General features: G+C 41.6%; 2 protein-coding genes across 7 annotated transcripts in view; both read right to left on the bottom strand.

Moving 5' to 3' along the window:
• Positions 1–816: 816 nt before the first annotated feature.
• LOC133482384 (pleckstrin homology-like domain family B member 1) lies at positions 817–9,757 on the bottom strand. The gene is made up of 7 exons (XM_061782452.1): positions 9,674–9,757; positions 7,641–7,781; positions 6,998–7,108; positions 6,748–6,837; positions 3,492–3,601; positions 3,283–3,385; positions 817–1,628 (listed from the first exon to the last, which is right to left on the bottom strand). The coding sequence occupies exons 1-6, from the start codon at positions 9,755–9,757 to the stop codon at positions 3,373–3,375; spliced, it is 549 nt and encodes a 182-aa protein (XP_061638436.1). The 3' UTR covers positions 817–1,628; positions 3,283–3,372.
• Positions 9,758–10,092: 335 nt separating this feature from the next.
• The window catches only part of LOC133482230 (alpha-2-macroglobulin-like protein 1), a 58,617-nt gene continuing 43,365 nt past the window's right edge, over positions 10,093–25,344 (bottom strand). For 4 of the 6 annotated variants that reach the window (XM_061782144.1, XM_061782146.1, XM_061782145.1 and 1 more), the window contains exons 23-38: positions 24,448–24,569; positions 23,914–23,965; positions 22,934–23,017; positions 22,668–22,844; positions 21,731–21,812; positions 18,752–18,908; positions 18,573–18,647; positions 16,682–16,844; positions 15,556–15,752; positions 15,269–15,484; positions 13,793–13,911; positions 13,227–13,317; positions 13,067–13,135; positions 11,441–11,546; positions 11,219–11,260; positions 10,093–10,545 (exon numbers count right to left, since the gene is read on the bottom strand). In XM_061782144.1, coding sequence (XP_061638128.1) covers positions 10,529–10,545; positions 11,219–11,260; positions 11,441–11,546; positions 13,067–13,135; positions 13,227–13,317; positions 13,793–13,911; positions 15,269–15,484; positions 15,556–15,752; positions 16,682–16,844; positions 18,573–18,647; positions 18,752–18,908; positions 21,731–21,812; positions 22,668–22,844; positions 22,934–23,017; positions 23,914–23,965; positions 24,448–24,569 — 1,769 coding nt within the window. In that variant the 3' untranslated portion in view covers positions 10,093–10,528. The remainder of the gene's footprint in view (positions 10,546–11,218; positions 11,261–11,440; positions 11,547–13,066; positions 13,136–13,226; positions 13,318–13,792; positions 13,912–15,268; positions 15,485–15,555; positions 15,753–16,681; positions 16,845–18,572; positions 18,648–18,751; positions 18,909–21,730; positions 21,813–22,667; positions 22,845–22,933; positions 23,018–23,913; positions 23,966–24,447; positions 24,570–25,344) is intronic. The other 2 variants (XM_061782147.1, XM_061782148.1) reach the window with 1 other exon arrangement.

Raw genomic sequence — 25,344 nt, 5'->3', positions numbered from 1 at the left:
TAAAAGTAGGGCTGCATTTCACAATTAGAGCAAGTACCGGGTAAAGAAGGAGAAACGTGTTCAAATAAAATGCTCAACTTAAGAAAAATAAAGTTTGTGTTTCCCTTTTTCTGTTTGGCATCTTGGCACAACAGTGAAGTCTCAAACAATTTCACATATTTTAATTGAACAAATCTTAACAACTGAACCGTTTTAGAGGTTATGTTTGTTCAAAAACATACTTTTGTTTCATAATGGCGTTTCACAGTGGGAACTTCCCACTGAGAAAGCAAAGCAAAGCTAAGCTAAGCAAATGTATTTATGTAGCGCATTTCATACACAAGGTAACTCAATGTGCTTTACATGATTCAACGCATTTGAAAACAAAGAAAGGAAAAACAGCTTAGAAACATTTAAAACTGGAGTATATTTAAACAGTACCGAAGTCTGAATTATTTTGAGAGGACCAAGTGTTTTGAGATCAGTAATCAAGCCAACCATCTTTTCTTTGTATTTTTCATCAAAGGAATTCCTTCAGCCATTTGTGCGTTTATGACGGTTTTCCTTCTCTTGTCAGACAATAACCTGTCTTTGGTTTACAACAGGGGTTCCGGTCTTCAAAGAGGACTGCTTTGCATCTTACAAGTTAAGGGTACTATTTGTTCACCTGGCCAGTCTGTTAGACGCCAGCAGGCGGGTGTGGGTACAGAGTGCCACCTTGTGGCCAGCAGAACACTCCAAATATGGTCATGTGGAGCGTCCACATTCCGGTTAAACCCAGGGGCTGGGTTAATTCCACGCCCAGATAATTAAACCTTTATAAACTGGCATCCAGGAGTTTCGGGGGCTTTTTTCTTTGTTCTGGCTTTGTAAGCAGCTGCTATGACACTAAGGCTTGTTCAATAAATCTAATTAGCCCAAAAGCCATGGTGTCTCGAAGTCTTGATTCATTCTTGCCCAACGGAAGCCGGTGTTCTCCCGGGGACCATCGACTCAGAACCACAGGCGAAAAAATCCACCGCAAAACATCCATCCAGGGCAGTTGCATTTGAATGAGGAGGACAGATCCGCTTGTATTTGTTGTTGACTTGGTTAATAGAGATTTTTGATCGCTCACACCTTGTCATGTCTTATATACAGTATTGTATAGCTTCTTACTGTGTTCAAAGTGTACAAACTGTTACTAAAATAGGGACTCTTGCGGAGGCTATAACCAACTATTCAGGTTTGCATTATTTCTTATGGGAAAATGATGTTCAATTTACAAACCCCGTTCAAGAACCAATTAAATTTGTAAATCGAGGCATCACTGTACCTGGATAAATTATCTGGTGACCAGGCGGAGTTGTTCCCCGTGGACACACTAGTGTCCATACTGTCAGAGCTCTCCAGACTCAACGTGTCGTAGGGCTGCTCTCCGGCTGATGCTGGATGGTGGTGTAGGATGGAGTGTTGGACCAGAGGATGGTGGCCTGTAGACCTGTGACTCAGTGTGGGACTGTAGGACATGACTAGGGAGTAGGAGGGCGTGGGGTTGATGAGTTGAGGCTGCAAGCTATGGAGCGCCTCTCACTGGCACTGAGCTTCTGCCGCTGCTCTCTGCTTTAGCTCAGCCAGACGACGTCGCTGCTCTTCAATCACCTGTTGACCTGAAGAATGTGAGATATAAATGGGGTGTTTTTCTGCTTTAGAATATTGGTAATACACCATCACAAAGGTTAAAGTACACGATTCATATCATGCTGCTGTGAATTTGGTGTTAGACACAACTGGAAGAGGCCCAATGGCACTTAACCCTTAAAGATTGTAAACAAGCATGATTTATTCACCACCGAAGAAAACCAGCAAGGAGAGAAGATGAAAAATCATTTTTGAGAGTCAATGACAGGCATGGAAGAGACTGAATGTCAGATGGATAAATTAACACCCACCAACAGTCTAGTTATGGTTAACATTGCTGTTGACTGATAAGTCTAACAGTAACACCATGGTTGTTTTGAGGTCACACTGTTTCAAAGGCTACCTGCTGATCTTCCTTCAATGCGTGGCTGACTGGAGGTCTGAGGTTCTGAAGACCGCAGACAAAGACAGACAAATGTAAAGAATCTGTATATGCTACTGTACAGTGGATATAAAAAGTCTACACACCCCTGTCCAGATGCCAGGTTTTGTGATACAACAAGAGAACAAGTGAAATTATTTCAAAACATTTTCCACAATAATGTGACCTATTGCTTGTACAACTTAATTGAATGATGAAAAAAATAGTTTTGAGTGAGAAAGTACGAAAGAAATACTGAAATACTGTGGTTGCACAAATCTGCACACCCTCTTATAACTGGAATGTGGCTGTGTTCAGAATAAACCAATCCCATTCAAACTCATGTTAAATGGTAGTCAGTCCACACCTGGTAACATTTAGAAATGTCTGGAAAAGCCTACTGGAAGAGCTGAAATTAATCAGAGGCACTTTAATTGGTAGCAGGTGTGTGGTTGACTCATTTACATTCTCATTCATTATTTCAGTTGTTTATTTTTACTACTTTCCAATTGAGCTGTACAGTTTATAGGTCATATTAATGGTGGGAAAGTTTTTAAATGATGTATCTTGGAATAATTGTTTTATATCACAAAAACCTGGCATTTGAACACTGGTGTATCAACTTTTTATATCCACTGTACATGTACCAGTGTAAATGGTGTCAAACTGCACTATATTAATGACTAACTGGCTCATAGTAGACATGACTAGCACAACCAACGACTTGATTTATCACCAAGCTTTATGTGATCAATCATCGTGATTGTTACGTGTGAAGACGATACACACAAAAAGAAGACCCATATAAAAATCAAGTGCATAGCATGAGCCCTTCTAATTGGATATCTTTCAGTACGAATTTTTTTTTCTGCTCAAATGAATTCCTTTATTTGCACCATGTTCTGCAGTACTTGGACCTGCAAAGCATTTATAAATTGTATCAGACAAATGTTGCCACGAATAATCAATACTTGCACAACATGAGATCCCAATGCATATACAGTATACGTATCTATCAGTGCAGCGCTGCACCATTACACTGCTACAACAAAAGCAACTGTAACTACAGTATGCATACATGTTAAATTTAAAAATGAGCCTTAATATCTCTGTAAAGTAAGAAATGGAAAGACCAGTTTTCAAGTATTGGATTGCATTAGATTGCACAAGTACACATAATGCTGAGTGAAGTGTTCAGCATCCATGTAACACCCTATTTCTTATGAATGTATCAGAAAAGAAACATGACAGTACATCTGTACCTTTTTGCTGCAGACCGAGCTGCCTTTTGGTCTCAACGCTCTGCAGGGTGGCAGCCAGGTTCCTGGGCAGGCTGCTTGAGCTTTTGGCGCTCAGAAGAGGGCTCTAAAAAGTAAGATGGAGCAGGAAATATGGTCAGATGTTGCGGCATGAGGGAAAAGTGAGTCACTATTGAAGGCATCCCTCCACGGAGATGAAAAACGAGTCTAACTTCGAGCTTGTGTTGCGGCCCAGTGTTGCTGCTCCCTGCTGCAGAGTAGATCCAGACTTGGCTTGATGAGGAGACTGCCCTGGATCACTGTCAAGCTTGGAACGGAACACCTGAAGATGGAGCACAAAACTGGATAAGGAGTTGTAGTTCAGAAACTTGAATATATTGTAATGTGTTCGGAATCCACTGTGATAATCGCTCCACCACAGATGAGATGTTTGCACCTGCAGGGAAATTGTTGTGAGATGTGGTTAAATAAAATAATGAATCCATATAGAATCCACATGTGCGTTTTACGATCAAAGAAGCCTCCTGACATGACTGTGTGGTTTAACAAATGGCACTTTGATGCTGCAATCACATACTGCTGAAGTGAACTGCAGTAGCAAAAAAAGAAGCACTGGCACCACACACCCACCCGGCCGCACCCGCGACCACAATCACACCTCTGACTTCTGCGTTAACCATTCATGAACAGGATGTGAGACGCATCTTCAAACAACAAAAGATTAACAAAGCGGCAGGCCCGGACCATGTGTCCTCATCCTGCCTCAAAGTCTGCGTGGACCAGCTCGCTCCAATCTTCACTCAGATCTTCAATAGATCTCTGGAACTGTGCGAAGTTCCATCCTGTTTCAAACGCTCCACCATCATTCCAGTCCCCAAGAAACCTGCAATCTCGGGTCTGAATGACTACAGGCCTGTCGCTTTGACATCTGTGGTCATGAAGTCCTTTGAACGTCTCGTGCTGGACCACCTCAAGAGTGTCACAGGTCCCCTGCTGGACCCCCTGCAGTTTGCCTACCAAGCAAACAGGTCTGCAGATGATGCAGTCAACATGGGACTGCACTTCATCCTAGAACACCTCGACAGCGCAGGGACCTACGCGAGGATCCTGTTCGTGGACTTCAGCTCAGCGTTCAACACCATCATCCCTGAACTCCTTTCATCCAAGCTTCTCCAGCTCAGCGTCTCACCTGTCATCTGCCAGTGGATTTACAGCTTTCTGACAGGCAGGACACAGCAGGTCAGGCTTGGGGAGGCCACCTCATCCACACGCAGCATCAGCACTGGGGCGCCCCAAGGTTGTGTCCTCTCTCCGATGCTCTTCTCTCTCTACACGAACGACTGCACCTCAGCGAACCCGACTGTCAAACTCCTGAAGTTTGCAGATGACACCACTGTCATCGGCCTCATCAAGGACAGTGACGAGTCTGCATATCGACAGGAAGTGGAGCGGCTGGAGCTTTGGTGCGGCCGAAACAACCTGGAGCTGAACACGCTCAAGACTGTAGAGATGATCATGGACTTCAGGAGGCATCCTTCGCCACAGCTGCCCCTCACGTCGTCCAGCCGCCTTGTGTCAACCGTCAAGACCTTCAAGTTCCTGGGAATTACAATCTCTCAGGACCTGAAGTGGGCGACTAACATCAACTCCGTCCTCAAAAAGGCCCAGCAGAGGATGTACTTCCTGCGGCTTCTGAGAAAGCACGGCCTGCCACCGGAGCTGAGACAGTTCTACACAGCGGTAGTCGAATCAGTCCTGTGTTCTTCTATCACAGTCTGGTTTGGTGCTGCTACAAAAAAGGACAAACTCCGACTGCAACGGACAATCAAAACTGCTGAAAGGATTGTCGGTACCCCCCTACCCACCATTGAGGACTTGCACGCTGCCAGAACTAAGACAAGGGCGTGCAAAATCCTCTCGGACCCTCCGCACCCCGGTCACCAGCTCTTCCAGCTCCTTCCCTCAGGTAGGCGCTACCGATCAATGCAAACTAGAACTAGTAGACATTCCAACAGCTTCTTCCCTCTTGCGATCAACTTCTTAAACACCTAACCTATAATTCCATTACAACAAGCTGGCAATTTTTTTTGACTTGAGTTCGTTGTCACATTTCTGTGGGGCCAATTATGTACTACTCGTGCACTCACTGTCGTTGTCTCGCCATGCTGCACTATTTGCATATACTGGCCACTCATGCCAGAGTAGCATCTGCTCCATTTGCACACTGATTGAGGAGTATCGGTAAAATTTGCACAACCAACATTGTCCCAGATTATCGCACTAATCGTCACTTTAAACCGCATACACTCCCTGAAGTCTCAGCGCCCCTTGCACAATGGTCATTGCACCGGTCTATTGCAATATTAGTTATTCGAACTGCTCTAAGTGCGAGAGGACTCTGCATCTTTTTGCACAATTGTTTTTTGTCAATGTCTCTGTCTCCAAAGTGTTCTGTAAATTGACTGTCTGTTGGACTAGAGCGGCTCCAAGTACCGGAGACAAATTCCTTGTGTGTTTTGGACATACTCGGCAAATAAAGATGATTCTGATTCTGATTCTGATATTTGTGTGCTTGTATTTCTTTTTCTTTTTTTTTTTACCCCAACACAGCAGATTGTGAGATGCCTGCCGGTAATTGATTTTCATTGTTCCCATGACAGTGACAGTATTCTATTCTATAACCCCCTATTGACAAGCTTTGATAGGTGTTGGAGAATGTTGGCGAATAATTAAAGGTAAAGGCAATGAAGAGTGAGTTTTTATTGGCCAGGGTGGGAAGTTGTTGTTTTCATTGTTTATTTTCGGCTGCAAACCAAACAGACACAATGGGAGTCGTACTGTGAACAGGACATTAATGATGCAGAGAATGATGAGCAGAGCGGAAGCTTCACACGAGGAGGGTTTGATGGGTTACCTCTGTTGAGCTGCTGGGGTGCTACTGACAGACAGGGGAGGGGTGTATGTAAGAGGGAGAGGCTCTTAACAGTGAATTCTCGGTGGAGAGAGCATCTTCACATAAAATGTCAGATACTGTGCAACTCCTGTTTTGATAATTAAAGGTAAAAGTCATGTGAAAAAAAACAAAAGAAGATGCACTAGTTCTGTTCTGGCTTTGTTGACTGAAATAAATCTGGTGATAGAGTGAAGTAGTTATTTCAAGCAATGGAAAGTTAGACTGCACTTAAAAGTACACTAACAAACCACATAAATGAAAGAATCATTTGTCACCAAAGCAAAGCTGTCTGATATTTGAAGGTCAGAGTCACTCCAGTGTGTGAGTGTACCTTTTCACTGGATTACTACAACACTAATAATTAGATTTCGTGTAGTATCGTGTTTCGAGAAGTTCTCTTTCCTCGCTGACAGTTTTTGGCTGTTACTTCAGTCGTTGTCAGAGCTGTCACGCCGAAACTGTCAGCAAGGCAAGAGAACTTCTCTTTACAAAAAAAGTAGAACAGTGATTCTTACTTCTCGCATGGCTGTAGAGGACTTTGGGAAGCTCTTTCCTCCAGTTAAACTGTGGTACCTTTGTTCCAAATCAGACAGCCTCTCCTCCTCCTGTATCACAAAGACAAATCTTGTAAAGCGATTCCTAAACATATTCTACAGGCCAATGAATAAAGTGCAATGCATTCAAATCTGTAGACGTCCTGCCAGATCTGCAGCATGCCTTCATGAACATTATTTTTTGCAATTAGCCAGCATTTGAATCGTGAACCTTTTGGCGCATTTGCAGCGTGATGGTCCTGTCTTTGGCGAGACGCTCACATTCCTGAGATGCCTGGAGGCCCAGCTGGTTGGCCTGGTTCTCCAAAGCAGACACTTTCTCCTGAATAAGCGCAAAATAATGTCATTGGAAGCTACAAACAAAACAAAACAACATAAACTTACGGAGACCAAGTATCTGAATTGGTTAAAGTATGAAAGTACATATTTAATTGTATTCACTTCACAATAAAACTTGTTGGTGTTGCACATAATACCTGAAGAAAATAAGAGGTCATGACACACATGCCTCTGAATGATCAAGGTTGGTTGGATTGTGATGGATGCTTGCTACTGTAACCAGTGTGTGTGTGTGTGTAGTCAAAATTTAAGATGAGTGCACACTGTTAAAATATAGTGTCCCTTTATCAACAATGATTTGGATGTGACCAGCCATCTCAATTTAGATAAAAGGACATTTATATTTGGGCTACCTAGTGAAGAAGTTGGTGAATTCTTCAACCCCCGGAAACGAATCAGAATTGAAGGAGAGCCTATTTTTAAATATCCATCCATTTTCCATACCGCTTATCCTAAAATGTTAACTATTTCAATAACCAGTGTTTTTGTATCCCTAGGGCATGAGGCTTCCATACCTTCCTCTTGGCCTCTGCTCTCTCCCGCAACAACTGCTGGCTCATTGTTTCCCTTTCCTCCTCCAAGCTGCTTTCTCTCTCAAGTTGTTGAAACTCCAGATCTTCAAACTTCTTGGTTCCTGCTTCCAAAGCTTCTCCATCCTAACAAATGGCCACATGTGACATGATGGGTAAATCACCACCAAGCCATCCATCCATCCATTTTCTGTGCCGCTTATCCTCACTAGGGTCGCGGGCGTGCTGGAGCCTATCCCAGCTATCTTCGGGCGAGAGGCGGGGTAGACTCTGAACTGGTCACCAGCCAATCGCGGGGCACATACAGTGGGTACGGAAGGTTTTCAGACCCCTTAAATTTGTCACTCTTTGTTATATTGCAGCCATTTGTTAAAATAATTTAAGCTCCTTTTTTCCTCATTAATGTGCACACAGCACCCCATATTGACAGAAAAATAACAGCCATAAGTATTCAGACCCTTTGCTGTGACACTCATATTTAACTCTGGTGCTGTCCATTTCTTCTGATCATCCTTCTACACCTTCATTGGAGTCCAGCTGCGTTTGATTATACTGATTGGACTTCATTAGGAAAGCCACAAACTACATAAGACCTTACAGCTCACAGTGCATGTCAGAGCAAATGAGAATCATGAGGTCAAAGGAACTGCCTGAAGAGCTCAGAGACAGAAGGCAAGGCACACATCTGGCCAAGTTTACAAAAAAACCTTCTGCTACACTTCTGGTTCCTAAGAGCACAGTGGCAGCCATTGAAGGCTCACAGTCACAAAGCAAATGCAGCATTTGTTTTAAAAGAGGGGAGTATGCATATGTTTTTGCTCATATGAAAACCCATGAAAAGACAGCTGTTTCTCACGGAGGTATGTTTCTGTTTCAAATCCAGTATAATCCATGTATTTTATATGAATTGAGCTATTTTTTCTTGGTAGGCAAATGATGCCAAAATGAAAATGAATGTTTTCTTTTTAGTATTTAATACAACTCCAATTCCAATGAAGTTGGGACGTTGTGTTAAACATAAATAAAAACAGAATATGATTTTCAAATCATTTTCAACCTATATTTAATTGAATACACTAAAAAGATAATAGTTCAATCTCATTTATTTTCTTAATCGTTTTGTTGTATATATCATTCTTAACAATTATTGTTATAAATTGTACTTAATTTACAGTATGTATTAATTATAAAACAGTTACACTATAAAAGGGAACAAATACAAACTTAGCTGGCAATTTAACTGGACGCCAACATTTTTAAAGCAAGAATACATCTTGTAGTCCAGCATAAGTCAAAATACGTTGCTCTGATTAATATTGTGTTTGTGTAATAAGAATTAAACAGAATCAATAATCAACGCAAGGGGGGCGCCGTGTTGGGCAAAATCATTATGAGCTGCAGACCGTAAGTGACGTCGAGCTGGGATAGGCTCCAGCACGCCCGCGACCCTAGTGAGGAGAAGCGGCTCAGAAAATGGATGGATGGATGGATAAAAAGACAACAAAGACAAGATATTTAATGTTCAAACTGATAAACTTGATTGCTTTTAGCAAATAATCATTAATTTAGAATTTTATGGCTACAACACAATATTTTATTCCACTGGTTTTAAACCACAAAATAATCCTGAAATGGGAAAATAACACCAACAGGTTGTTGCAGCCATAAAATTCTATGTTAATGATTATTTGCTAAAAACAATAAAGTTTATCAGTTTGAAGTTTAAATATCTTGTCTTTGTAGTGTATTCAATTAAATATAGGTTGAACATCATTTGCTAATCATTGTTTTCTGTTTTTATTTAACACAACGTCCCAACTTTATTGAAAAAAAATTGCCAGTTGGAGTCAAGTTTTTTTTTTAACTTACTCCACTGGCAATTTTTTTTGTACTTATTTCAAGTCAAAATTAGCTTGAAACAAGTGAAAATTGTCTAAAACCAGGTTACTTTTTATGTGATGAGTCTTATTTTAATTAGTTTTGACCATTGTAACATTACTGCTTCTGTAAATTCCCACTGTGATTCTGAGCGTACGACACGAGAGCGGCTTGATGTTGGTGTCTGTGTTGACCATGAATTTGTCAGTCGACAGATCTGGCATGAATGTGCCAGTTTGTAGCAAGCAGAGGACATGGAACTGCTTCTAGCTGAGTAGGATGGTCATGATAATTGAAGGTTGTTGATCCTCAGATAGTGACGTTTACCTTTTATCAATTGTCTGAAAACCTTATGTCTTCCTTGCCTTTACTCTTCCTGTGTGGAAACCAAATTTGACAAGCTGACAGGCTGTTAAATCCTGTCTGTCGATATATGATGTACTGATGTAATCTGTATTGAAAAAAAAAAATACATAAAAATATAGTGTATAGAAGAAGGTGCCAAGATGGAAGTAGACTTGAAATGAAACACTATGACACTTTTTTTTTTTGCTTTGTCAATTTTATTACATGACTGTTACATTTCAAATTGTATGGTACTGTAGTGATGAATTTTATCTACTTATAAAATGGTACGGGACCATTCTAAATGCGCCCACTCACATAGCATTCATTTAATCAGTTATTGGTACCTTGCATTATCCTCCACTTTGAGTTAAAAACATGGATTTGTCAATCCTATTAAAACTGTTACACAACACAGTCTGATTTTCTTGGGTTCAGTGTATTAAAAGTGTTAACACATTTCCAGTGTTGAGGTGAGGAAACAATATTTTTTTAAAAGAAAGGAACACACAGAAAAAGGAAAAGAACATAATTTGCAATCACAGGGATTCCCTTAAAATCAATTCACCAATGGAAAAAAAAGTCACATCTATGTTTGAGGAACATCGAGTCTTCCAGATGAGAATCTGAGTAGTCTCCTCTATGTTCATTTAAACCTCGTTGACACCTGCAAAGCAAACACATTTCAATTACTATATATGGTCTCCCAGTATGTATTGCATAACCCTAACCAAAAGGATCGCCTTTCAACTAGCATTACTATTTGAGTTGATTAAAATTAAATTTTGAAATAGAGTGAAATCTCTTGAGGTCCAAATTGTTTCCAGGGCACTCGTTGACTTCCAATTTGTTGGACTTTTGAAACTATTTCCAACAGGAAACAATACAAATGATCTGATAATCCGTTTAACTGTCACCATAAAACCTTGAATAACTATAGGTTGTTTTATTACCGTTTTAATATAACTGTCATAAAAATGCAAAATACTTGATATTGATGTAGTCAGAACACATACAAAAATAATACGTAAAGTAACAATGTTAACCACTGTCCAACTTGAAGTGTATGGTTTATGGTTAAGCTGTAGGTTTTTGTGTGTATGTATATATATATATATATATATATATATATATATATATATATATATACATACATACACACAGAGACATTTTTGGGGGGGACAAGTGTTGCAAAAAGCCAAATAAAAAGCAAACCACATTATCAGAGCTTATTCTGAATTGAGGTCATGCATTTTCCTCAAATTGTGTCAAATTACTTTTAGACTTCAAGGTTTGAATTTCCACTAAACCAAGCGTAAAACTAAATCAATGTGACTTACGCTCTGCACAGGGGGACGTGTACTCTGTCACGGCCACATCACCTGCAAATAAGATAAGATAATAGTACTTTAAACTTTTGGATACAAGTATGTTCACTTTCTTTTTTCTGCAAAGATTAAGTCACTGGTTGGTAGCAGCAGAGTAAAACAAGCACAATTTTCAACTATATACAAGCCAGTGTTATGACATGAAAGGGGACGATCATAACAGGAGGATCTTACTTGTCTGGTAGTAGTCGTACACTTTGACCACAGCTGCTTTCAGGTTCCTGACAGGCACGTCTTCCTCCAGTGTGACGCTGTAAACCATCGCCTCACCTTTCTTCAGCTGAAAACACAAACCACACGCCAATGAAGCCGCGTTTCGACCATATGGACACAGTTCAACTCGCCATGACACACCATCTCTGATCGGGTATGCGTTTCTACTGCAAGGTGTGTAGGTGGGAGGGTTATAACTGCATCCTCCAAACGAATAGTGTGGCTTCTGAGCAGTACACAGTAAATTGAAGGAAACCGTTTTTTGGGCTCTATTTTCAAATCTGACGTTACGGGTGTGCGTAACTGTACGCCAAGGGCGGGCGGGTTAGACCAGTGTTAGTAATTTGGTAGACCAGCGCAACCTAGGGGATCCTAGAAGGGCGGGCTGCGCCACTGTGGGCGACTCTCCAGCCAACTTCATTCACAGCCCATCAAAGTGGTTCCTCTCAGCGTTTTCCACGAAAAAACGTGGTTGCCCCCCCCCCACCCCCTTCAGAAAAAAAGAAAAATTGGAAAATAAAAGAAACCAAAAATCTGGAAAAATAATCACTGAAAAATCTTGCGGACGCCCAACTGCAAAATTTGCGGGGGTCCACTGTAATAATAATGTGTTCAATGAATTGTTTTCTACAATGATTCAGAGGGTTTGAGCCTCACTGTTCTCATATTTAAGAATGGAATACATCTGACATCCACCACAGATGTGCACAGACCTCAGAAACTGTCTGCCTGGCCCTGATCAAATGCACCAAAATCGCATTAGACGAGATGCGCCAAGATTTATACGTGGTCTTACCAGGCGTAAGTTTAGACCAACTTCGTGCCACTAAATTGTCACTCCCCCGGTGCACATCTCCAAAACGAACCCTCACTGCACCGGAACGCCGAGCATAGCGCAGACCGGTCTGCCAAATTGGCAAAGATGCACCGCGAGCCTTGCATTTGCACGGAAATCAAGAGCCACGCGTTTTTGCGCTTCGCTCCAGATGCACAGTCTATGAAACTAGAGCCCTACGTATTAAAATAAAGGGCAAAATTAACAACAGTGAGTCTTCCATGAATATTTACACTTCCTGGTTCAATTAAAATTAGTATTTCAACAGTCCTCTTCATCATGCTGTTCAAATTTCGACATCATGAGACCAAGATGACGCGTAGCAATTGATCAACAGTACTCGCCACTGCAAGGCTTCAAACTGGATTTTTCTCAGAGTGAAGTGGCCACTAAGCTTTTTGAGTGTCACAGAGTGTCATCAGCTGGTTGTCATAGAAACGGACATCATTGGAAATTTTCATGGTTCAAACACCTGTTGTTAATTTTGCCATCCAGCCAACTCCTTGTCCAGTTGGACATGTGCATTCAAAAGTTTCGATGAGGTCAAATGGAGTTTTCCTGTGAAGGGTTGTGCATTTTCGGTCATCCTGCAATTTTAATCCGAAAGACCCCCTAACATCTTGTGAGTAGTAGTATTGAAACTAAAACAACCTAAAATGACAACAGCTAAAGAAGCACTTTTTCATTTATAAAGTCCAACTCCGCATTTTATAGAGTATAGATTTAAAAAATAATAATAAAATTATTCCTACCCCGTCCAAGTAGATGTTGATATAACCTTCATCCAGGTCAACGCGCTTCACTGAGCGGTCTTTCTTTAACTAGAACATCACACAGTAAACTGTCATCAGCGCAGTTCCAATGACAACAGGTGACACAAATATGTGAGGGCAGAAGAACAAATGAACCCACCGACTCCAGAGAGCTTTTATCCAAAATGTGTCCGGACAGGAGTTTGATGTTAATGATGACCATGTTCGTCTCCTCTCTCATGCCCTGGTACCTGCAAACACAAGGCAATGGTTTCTCTCTCTCATCATCTCTTGCAGCTTATGGACAAAAAGAGTTCATTTGGTTTGGCTATCAAAATATGTATTCATTCATAATACATGAAGGGGCTAAAATAAAAACAGTGAATAAAGATACAACGAAACAAAGCATTTCCTTGTTTTGTTCTTGCACTGAGGGAAAAACGAGAAGAAAACTTTCAATTTAGATGGCCTGATAGCAGCAGCATTTTGGAGCCAAAACAAAATCACACTTTCAAGCTTTCCAACACCTCTCAGCTGTGAAAAAAAATAACTTTTTAGAGCACTGTACAGTATTAAATGATTATATTATACTGTATCATATGAGACGGGATAAAACAATTAGGCTCAACATGCTTTGGAGGTCATTTTATGCATGCAAATCACATGTTTATTAGACAAGCCGGTCAATGACTGTCGAGGCAAAGACAGATATGCGCACACACTGACCTGACATGGACAAAGAGGATGATCTGTGGCTTGGGGGGGTTGCACTTGGAGATGGTATTAGCGGAGATGTCGAAGGCGGAAAAGTCCGGAGGAGGGGGGATGTTGTAATGCATGGAAATCTGTGAGGGGACAGGAAGGACCAACATGTGCTCTTAAACCTCACTTTCATCTCACAATTGCAGGATGTTAAATGAGACAATCAAAAACAGGGATGTAGGAGGAGTCAAATGATGTCCCTCAATGTACAATCTACACTACAGAACCCTAATGGGCTAATTATTAGACCCCGGGGTACGCATACTTCTACCCAAAAAGGTACAAGTACATTCCCGAGCAGAACCCTTTTGGGTACCGACCATTTTATTAAGCTGCTGTTGTTTTTGAATGCCAGAATGTTGAACAGTCATAACATGTCATAACATAGACCAAATTCAATTTCAATTGAAATCACGTAAAATGTTTGATCTGATTAAATCCTTACACGTGACAAACTCGGGCCCGCGGGCCATATGTAATTCTATTTGGCCCAAATATGTGTTCGAGCTGGCCTGTCGGTATATAGCGCATGCACCGCTACTACTACAAATCCTAGAATGCTTTGCTCGTGTGTTGGTGCGTCAGTCGAGACCAGCGAGCGCCCCCCAGTGCTACCGAGGCTTCTCCGTCAAATTTACACCTCCCCACTGACTTGTTTGTCTTGTGTGCAAAGTCAATGTGGCTTTACCGAAAGAAGAGAACATATTTGAAAGAATGTTTTCTTTCCACACTTTTTCTACTCCATGGCAGGGACTGTTAATAGTTGAAAGGTTGGATTTTCATTGAAGTACAATATTTGTTGGGAGTTGTTTTGTTGTTAGGCTTTGAAAAAAAAACTTCCTCGAAAAGCTACAGATGGAAACCAAATCATTTATTTTATGAATCAAAATAAGAAACAAATACCACTGATGTCTTCTATTACAAATTAGAGTTCTTGTGTTTATAATATTAAAGTTTGCTTATTCCAGATGCAGTGTTTAAGCACAACGGGATAACATGCACAATCACAGTCAATATTCAATAAATATTGAGTTTGGCCCAAGACTTTGTCCCAATTTTAAATTTTGTCCCAAATTGAATTTGAGTTCGACACCCCTGCCTTAAATGATTTATGTTCTCAGTCCAACCACTATTAAATATATCACGGTCTATATTAGTCATTTCAAGTACTGTCAATTTTGTGAAAATTCACTTTGGGTGTTGCCGTCAAAAAGGTCAATCGGGCTTTCATGTGTGATTGACTTGCAGACATTTCTTTGAGCAATATGGCGATGATCATTTTGGTCATGGTCATCGTGAAATGTTCATACCATTTCATTTCCAGCTACCAATGAATAAACCTGCTAGGATACAATTGTCGAAGCAAAGTAACTGACAATTATTAGCATGCATTAGCATTAGCCTTGTTAAAAACTGCTAAGCTGCCAGCTGAGATCGCACCTGTGCCAGAACACAGCTCTGTCCCTTTGCTTTGATCGTGTACTCTCCGGGGACTTCGCTCAGCTTCTCCTCTTGGTACAGGAGCCGATTTCTCCGGTCAACTATGAACTGCTTGTTCAGACCTCCTAATGACGTCACCGTCACGACAGTCCTGCCTCCAACGCTATAGGTGGCGGCACCGTATTTAGCCAGCGCTTGGAGGGCCACCACGGTGTCCTAAGGAGCATATGAGTACAGAGTCATTAAGTTTGCCGAGTACGGTAGAAACTTCTCACAATTTTGCCTACCTGTGTTGAAGAAAAACCACCGTAAGGATTTTGCTGCTGTGTGAGCCAGCGCACAATGCCAGAGCTGTAGCCCAGACCAAAATTTGGCAGGACAGGGCCGGAGAGCAGTGCCAGCAGCACATACGAAGTGATCTCCACCTCCAGAGAATCCAGTCCTTTCACAGAGGCCCCCGTTCGCTCCCAGTGGCGGGTTCCCCCTTCGCAAGAATATTAGCAATCAAAATGTGTCACAGAAAGGACTGGGAAACATGACATTGAGCTCTTTGCTAACCATTAAGTACTGAGGCTGAGAGCAATAAAAAGTGCAGTATAGGGCAGGGATCAAGTGTGCTGCTGGAAATGATACAATTGTACTTCATTGGTCTAAAAATATTTTTTTCCCTCCAAATAATGCATCTTTGGTCATCTATGACGTATAGCGACAGGCCGAAAAATGAAATGTTCTTCCACTAGATTCCAGAAGGTACATGATTAGTGTGGATACATACATCATTCATAATTAGTATATTTATATATGTAAGTATATATAAGTATAGTGATGGCCCAATAAACATTTGGAAACACTGGTACAGGGAATGTGGAATTCAGGGTATACTGTAACTGTGTTTTTTTTTTTTTCTTCCCAAAACAGGGACAACTAAGAACAACAGAACGAGCGCGACAATTACGCTTAAAAAAAAAATACCGGTCATAATCCTCAATTTTGATGAACAATTTAAGTTCACTATGCCTTTAGTTACAGTGATGTAAAACTGCAGTGTATTATCATGTCAGCTATATATTACCTTTGGTTACCTAATTTTGAGACAAATGCTCGGGTCAAGGCGACCACAACGAATCCCATCTCCTACAGGCCTATGTACCATTTGAACAGACACATACTGTACAGCGACTTGCACAATCTAATGAGATATACAGTACAAGAGCTGTATCAAACATTGTGATATTATAAAGGTCAGTTTTGATTGATACTGTCAGATGTAATTCCTCTTTATCACTGTGTTTATAAATTAAGAGTGAAGTATAACTGCAGTGTACATACTTGGAGCCGTTTCCATTCAACAAAAATGAAAGGAGATTTGAAAGGAATCCGACATTGCGTCATGTGTGTAACACGATGATGTACCCATTGTACTGGACTGCTGGTGCAGGTAGCTGACAAGCTTGAGCCTCATCGCCTCGTCCCTAGCCAGAGTGAAGGTGTAGGCCATCAGCGCTGTGGTGTACAAATTGTCCATTTGGCCGGCTGCCTCTTTCAGACAGCCCAAACACCTCTGGATCACAGGATCCTGTCATAAAACACACACAAAGATATGAGGGATTGAGTAGTCTCAAGAGTGAACTCATAATGTGACTGGTGACACCGCCTATACTGTAAATACTGTACATGCTTTTTTCTCCAACTTTCTGGCATCAAATCAGACTAAACCTGTTTTGGTCAATTAGGATTACCAAAATTATTTCTATTCGCTAAATGCCCGAAAAATTAGAATGATTTTTTTTATACAGTAACATTACGAGGCCTTTATAAACAATTTGGGAAAAGCCAGACGATGATGTTATTTCTTTGGAAGCTTAATTAGAGCCATATCTGTGGATGTATTTTAACGAGGCACACCTAAGACCCACTGCTTCTTTGTGTGATATCATGAGAAAGTTAAAAAAAACTAAATAAACGCCCAAGATATCTGGAAGAGAATTGCAGACTTGCACAAGCTTGGTTCATCCCTGGGTGCAACTTCCAGATGCCTAAACATGCCATGTTGTGTTGTATAAGCCTGTCCTCTTGCTGTGCTTTGGAAATGATATGATTGTTGGATGCCAATCAGAAGCAGAGAACTTGATGGAATTTCTTGCTTTGGAACGAGAACCATCACCAAACATTTTCAAAAGGTTGCAAAATGTCTATGGGGAAGCTGTAATAGGCTGCAGCACAGTCAAAGAGTGGGTGTCCAGGATCAAAGGCAAAGAACCAGAGCCTAGCACTTAGCCAAGGATTAACCGCTGAAGATGATCTGGCGCTCCTTTGCTTGTCACGGAGGTCACTCCAAGCAGGCTCTTGTTCTTCGCCTTTAAGACTTAACACCCATTTTTCCACTGTGTAATCTATTATAGAGTGATTTCAACCAGGTTGTCAAAGACAATGTTAAGTGCACTGTAATTTGTGATCCCAGGGGTATTTTGACAATACCATGCCACCAGCATATTAAGAATGGGAATTCCATCCATCCATCCATTTTCTGAGCCGCTTCTCCTCACTAGGGTCGCGGGCGTGCTGGAGCCTATCCCAGCTGTCATCGGGCAGGAGGCGGGGTACACCCTGAACTGGTTGCCAGCCAATCGCAGGGCACATAGGAACAAACAACCATTCGCACGCACAGTCATGCCTACGGGCAATTTAGAGTCCCCAATTCATGCATGTTTTTGGGATGTGGGAGGAAACCGGAGTACCCGGAGAAAACCCACGCAGGCACGGGGAGAACATGCAAACTCCACACAGGCGGGGCCGGGGATTGAACCCGGGTCCTCAGAACTGTGAGGCTGACGCTCTAACCAGTCGTCCACCGTGCCGCCAGAATGGGAATTGTTTGTGGAAAAATAATTCATAGAAAACATGTAACTTAGCAATACTTGAATGCAACCAAGAGAGGTGCCGTTGAATAAATAAATACATAAACTAAAACGCTATCATTAACTTTTCCCCATCGTGAAATTTTGTCAAATGCCCATCCCGAGTTGCAATGAGTGCGAACAAGAAGCAAGCGCTGTTATGACATTTGACCCCTACTGCCTCAAGCATCTTGTGTCCGATATACTGTATAAAGTTTGAAGAGGATCTTTTGAGAATCATCAACAGCGAACAGTTAAAAGTACGAACCCAGCAGGCAAGGCGGGATTAATAAATACAAAAATATGGACGTATTAACCCATTTAAAATGAAGATCAAGCAAAACATGACATCACAAGAGGTTGGGTTCCAAGTGTTGGATACAAAAGGGGAGCGACGTTTGACTCACTTTTGTGTCGGAGTCCAGTTCTAACAGGGCGGCAACGACGTAAGCCGTCAGGGACACGTCGTCGCTCACTCCTCCCTGATGGGACAGTAAAATATGCATTCGTATTGCTTTGTAAAACACTAAACTAACATACAGGGACAGCAGTGCAAGCATGTCAATGGCCACACTGACATCATTACCTTCATGCCATTGTGGAAGAGTTTCCCCACAGATCTGATGCAGCCATCACGCCCCTGCTTAGAGTACAACCATTTCTTGGCATCCATAACGTGCTTGGGATCTACAAAGATGTAAGGCCTCGCCCCCCCAAATGACTTCATCACAAAGGCGGTCAGCCTAGAGAGAGACAGACACACGCGCACGCACACACACATACACACTTTTGAAAACAAATCAAAGCACAGTGTGCCTGTGGCGGTAACCCCGAAATGAACCCAGCCATATAACAATTACATAATGACCTTGTGTGGGATATGAAGCCTCTGTGTCTACAAAAGAGTTCAGCTGAATCAGACAGAGGGGCAGCAATGCTTTTGAGTGCGAACTAAAATATTGTACGAAATCAATGAAATATCCTAACAATGTGAGGATAAGCGGTACGCAAGCTGAATGAATGAATATTGTGACACTCTAGGATCCCACTGCAATACTGTTATGAATGCAGCCAGAAATGAACAGGAATACTAATTGTAGTAGTGTCCATATTAACTGTGTAAACACAATCCCTCTTATGAAGTGAAACACTCCCCGATTCCTCCAGAGTGCTCGGTTTAAGATTACATTCATTTGGGCTGTGACGAGGACGTTTTTGTTCAATGCATACTTGGTTGGTGATGTTATTCCGATTCAAAATTTGGGGGAGCACCACAATCGTAATGTAAAGTGGAGTTTGAAGTTATAGATAGTGACATATTCCTGAGTTAAGGAAAATAAATTAATCGTTTTATTAACTTTGGGGGAACCGGCAACCGCATAAAACCCACCCTTTGTTTGATTTAACGCTCCCTGGGTACAATTGGATGTACTTCCTGTTACTTTAAGGTTCAAGCATCTTTGGGTCCCTTGAAAGGCGCTATAAGCTATGATTATTATTATTATTTGTTCACACAACACCCCCAACTCTTTTAAAGCTGCCTGATGTGATAAGTGTGAACAAACTTGTTTTGCCCTCATTACAGTCCTACATTACTTCAAGAAAACAACACATTCAAGCTGTTTCGTCTAATCTTTTGTCGCAAATATTAATGTGATTGGACACTTGAGTCCTTGTTTCCACAAACAGCCACCCCCATACATACTCGCCAAGTGCCAAACTGCCCGGCATCCTTTCAGCAAAACCAAAACGTTTGTGAAATCCCCCCCCAGCGATGTGCTTTAAGCCCATTTAAAGGAAATATTAACATTTTCTGGCAGCTTCCTCGTGAAGTAAATGGCTAGGATGTTTTCTGGTGCCAAAAACAGAGATGTGCACGTTTGCCTCATGGGTGCCATTTTTAGTCTCACATCAAATTAAGTGTGAACTTTAAGCTTAATAAAGTCACTGTACAATAAAGTGCTAAGTACTGAAAAATGTTCTATGACATCTGATGCCGGCACGGTGGCCGACTGGTTAGAGCGTCAGCCTCACAGTTCTGAGGTGCGGGGTTCAATCCCCGTCCCCGCCTGTGTGGAGTTTGCATGTTCTCCCCGTGCCTGCGTGGGTTTTCTCCGGGCACTCCGGTTTCCTCCCACATCCCAAAAACATGCATTAATTGGAGACTCTAAATTGCCCGTAGGCATGACTGTGAGTGCGAATGGTTGTTTGTTTCGATGTGCCCTGCGATTGGCTGGCAACCAGTTCAGGGTGTACCCCGCCTCCTGCCCGATGACAGCTGGGATAGGCTCCAGCACGCCCGCGACCCTAGTGAGGACAAGCGGCTCAGAAAATGGATGGATGGATGGACATCTGATGCAACGGCACTGTATTGTGTGTTACATCATTTATTCTGGTATTTTTGGTCTTTTCAGATCACCATCCATCCATTTTCTGAGCTGCTTCTCCTCACTAGGGTCGCGGGCGTGCTGGAGCCTATCCCAGCTGTCATCGGGCAGGAGGCGGGGTACACCCTGAACTGGTTGCCAGCCAATCGCAGGGAACATAGGAACAAACAACCATTCACACTCACAGTCATGCCTACGGGCAATTTAGAGTCTCCAATTCATGCATGTTTTTGGGATGTGGGAGGAAACCGGAGTACCCGGAGAAAACCCACGCAGGCACGGGGAGAACATGCAAACTCCACACAGGCAGGGCCCGGGATTGAACCCGGGTCCTCAGAACTGTGAGGCTGACGCTCTAACCAGTCGTCCACGATGGCTTTTCGATACTACGGCTAATGTGCATAGGGAGGGGACAACTACCTCTCACTAATTTAGTGACAGTAACCAGTGACCCCATGCCGAAGACAACACCACCAATACCTAACATGACCCGCAGGCAGCCCTCCCATATAATTCCTTTCTACATCCTAAACTAATAACCCACACACGTAAATACTTCTACACAAAAAAAAAAAAAAATAACACTATAACACTATAAATTAAATATAAACTCATTTTAAAAATTATATACATTTAAAACAAAAAAAACCATTAAATCAATATTTAAAATCTCTTAATACTCCCACCCTAAATATCAATCTTACTATCAACTACAACACACACACTACCCCCCCCACACCAAACCCCCCCACCCACCCCCCTCAACCCCACCCACACCCAACCCCAAACCAAAAACAAAAAAAACACAAAACAAAACACCATATATTATTAAATTATATACAAATAAAATTTTATATTTTCCCCACCCCTTTTTCCCACTTTTTCCTTTTTTTTTCCACTTTCACTTGGCCCCCCCCCCCCCCCCCCCCCCCCCCCACCGCCCCCCCCACCCACCCACCCACACCCCCCCCTACGGCCAGATGGACGCTGGAAAGGATTATTTCTATTTTCAATGGTAAATGGGCTTTCATTTGTATTGCTCTTTCAACTTTCAATATGCTCGATACTCAACACTGTTTCCACAACTGAGCCATGTTTGATTTTTCTTTCAAAATGCCAATCCTTTTTAATTGCTACAAAGCACCATCACTGATTAGCCCCTCTGCTTTTCTACTGACCAGGTGTTGCCAGATTTATCGCTTTTCCCAAAGGCACTGTAGGAGCCATCGTCATGCTTGTAGATGAGCTCCCTTTGGTATCCTGGAACACACATACGCACAAATGCATGTCACATTCTCGATTGTGAACACACGCTGCAGGAAATATGGCCTCATTGTGTTTCACTTGCACAAAATGCCATCTCTCCTCTAGGTTTAGAATTATGGCTGCACGTTTTTAAAAATGACTACAATTGTATGTCCATAATGGAGAAGTTCCACAAGTTCCACCCACCTAAAAAAAATACTGAGCTGCAAAAAGTACCACTATCATACCACAAGTAAAATACAGTAGCATAGTAGACCCAGGTGTTCATCAAAAACGAGACACAGGTGACGAGACTATTATTGTAAGCCATTGGGACATTACATACAGTTTCAACATTAACAGTGCACTTAATTATAGGAAACACTGTAATTAAAAAAGCATTCAGTCAAACTATATTGCACCTAAATAAAGTAAAAAAAAAAAAAAGTTAAATAAAACTTGCACCTAAATAAAGTATTAAAAAAATAATAATAATCCAAATCCAAAATGTTGACGTTAAATACAACTGAACTGTGCAGTGATTCTTTCTCATACCACTAGAGGGAGCCCACATACCACTAGCGGTGCACGTACCATCCGTTGAGAATCACTTGTCATAATGTATGCAAACAATGTGTGTCTGAATTATGCCACATGTATTCATAATTATTCAAGGTCATGTTAACAAGTAGCAAAGAAATATTTACACATTCATTATCGGGTCGATTTAAACTACCTACTTAGCATAGCGTACTTTTCAAGCTGTTTTGATGATGAAAATGACCTTGCCTTTTCCTGTACCATATGTTGATCTGTTTTGGAAAGTCTTGTTTTGTGAACCCTTCTTTAAAAGTGGGAATGATGACTCACCGCTCTCGAGGAAGCGCGTCGCTTTGTCCAGAATCTCAGCAGTCAGTTGACCTGTGCTTTTCAGGTAGTTGAGAATGAAGATGTTGGGAGCAAACTTCAACATGTTCTGCTCTCCACAGCCATATGGCATTGCCAGGAGTTGGTCCAGGTTCTTAATGGCTCGGCCCATCAGGTCACCTTCAGTAAAAAAATCTCATGAGGGAGGGTTCTATGTCGACGACCTCGATGAAAATGCTGTCTGAGAGCATAACAACAGGTATTTTTACCCAGTACAGAGACAGTGGCTCTGGCAGATCCAGCAACAAACATCTCTGGCAACACAAGAGAGATTTTCTTTTCCACTTGTCCCTCTGAAAACAAAACATATGGAAAAGAGTGAGTGAGTGTCATCACTTACCTTTGAACAAATACTGGTCACTTGTGCTTTAGTAATAAATACCAACAATTTCATCTCATATGGCCAAAAAGGTTTCCATCTCTAATGGGAGAACTCACACCAAGACTCACATTTTCAAAATACTACCATAATGTTGTTGTTCTGTTTCTTTGTGTTGCGGTGTAATACAAGCAACAAATGTCCAGCAGGAATTAAACTGCTTTAAGTTACTATAGTAAAGAATAATAATGAATTTAAACAAGAACTGCTACAATCTAAGATCTGGGACGGAGGTAAAGTTTCATTAAGCATTCAAATTTCATCTCGATCCAAAAGGGACAAGATGAAAAATTACAACCTCATCTGATAAGACCGTGTGAAATGGGATTTTCCATGTTAAATTCAAACTGCAGCCAATTGCGCGACTTGCATTTGTGGTTTGTCATTACAGCTTGTGATCCTGCACACAAAGAGCAAATTGTGTTCATATCTGATGAGACGAGACTGCGATAAGAGCGTCTGAACAAGTTTAATTGGATCTTTAAGGATCTTTCATTTATTATAGCCAAATGGGACTCATCTTTTTCCATCAATGTGAGGATTATCCTGATAATTTAATGGGAAGAAATGATTTAATAACTATCAATTACAACCAGAGTTACAAGTTCATATAAAAAACTGTAGCAATTAGGTCGCACACAAACAATAGAGACAAACCGAGCTGCTATTTCGAGACAAAATGACAATGAATATTCATTTGTCAAACTCTCGTGTGTGTAAAACAAGGAGCTGCAAAATGTCAGAGTTGAATTCAAACCCCCAAAATTGCGTCTGAGATTTTCCAAACAACTTGTACATGGGAAAGCTCACCTGCAGGACAGAGGAGCGCGTTGTGACTCACTGACTGAGGCGTTCCTTCAGCCTAGATGGGAGACCGACGTAGAAAATGTTCAACTGGAATGCATTACAAAGACACTCTTCAAATTAGACGTAGTTCATCGAGAGGATGATATATCCTTTGTGCACCTTATTAATTGGAGATCATCTGTGTTCAATTCAATTATTATGAATGTAATTATTTTTAAACGGATTGCACTGAAGAGAGGCCATGCTGCTGAAAGGAATACAAAATGTAAAGGGCTCCAGTTTGGGCAGTCATTCTCTGTCATGTTTTATTTTGTTTATGATTATTATTTTATTTCAATGGTGTTTCCTGACATTTATCATCAATCACGTATGTAATGTCAGCTGTTTGTGTTCCTTGTCTGTTGAAACTATTTTTTATTGGGTAAGAACTTTGTACTACAGCGTATTGTATGATAATGCAATAATATTAAGACTGGGTTCGATTTGTTGTGCTTTGAAATGACAATATACAGGACGTTGTGTCTGAGAGGTACTAACCTCCACCAGCAGGCTGCGGACCACGGTGTCAATACGGCCCACGTCAGGGACAGAAGCCACCTCATTGCCACACAGCAAGTTGGTCTTCAGGGCCTCGGCGCTCACCTTCAGGTCGACTTTGCCTTTGTGCAAACAAACAGTCTTATTCAGAGGTCATGTTAAGGCATGCATCTTCAGTCCAGCCTTCAACAAATCCAGTCCAATTTTTTTTTCGGGTTTATCGTGCCCACCTCCTCTGAATCTTGTTTTCTCCCCCAGATTTCTGTCTAATTCACCGTCATTAAAAACCCCATTTGTTTCCTTATAATGCGCACTCTCCCCATACCTCTTCATCTCAGCCCAAAATTGCTCTCACTGAGGCCAAGTACAGATCAGACCCTGAGGAAAAGGTTTCCAAGTGTTTCATCAGAGATGCTACCTGACGTGTTAGTACAAGTGATTGTCAGCATGGCTCGAAGAGGAGATGGAGCAGCACGATTTGACATTCAGCAGCGCCTCGTCCTCATCGCCGCTTGATGGAAGCAATTCAAACTCCTCCGCTTTCCGGCCAGCTTGTGCTCCAAATACAACGTTTGTACCGTAATCCATCCAGTTTTGTTTCACATTGTCATTCCCTTTCTCCCTTTCAGTTTGAGACCCCTTTTTTTGCTAATGGTTCCGTGTACTCTGTTAGTATAGTTTTCCCTCGGTACACACGGTAACATACCATTCATAGGGTATAAATGACAATCATCCATTTGTATTTTTTATTTTAATTTTTTATGGCTCAACTCATGGAGAAACATTTGCAATATAATATGTGATATTGCATGTTTTTTTTTTCAAATGATCCAAAATAGAGGTGTACTTAAGTACCCTTTTTTTTCTCCTATACTACTTTTACGTCTATGGTGGTAC

The sequence above is a fragment of the Phyllopteryx taeniolatus genome, chromosome 8 (genome assembly GCF_024500385.1).
Source record: "Phyllopteryx taeniolatus isolate TA_2022b chromosome 8, UOR_Ptae_1.2, whole genome shotgun sequence".
In the NCBI taxonomy this organism is placed as follows: Eukaryota; Metazoa; Chordata; class Actinopteri; order Syngnathiformes; family Syngnathidae; genus Phyllopteryx; species Phyllopteryx taeniolatus.
Note: the sequence above shows the minus strand (reverse complement) of the source record. Positions and strands in the feature narration are given on the sequence as shown.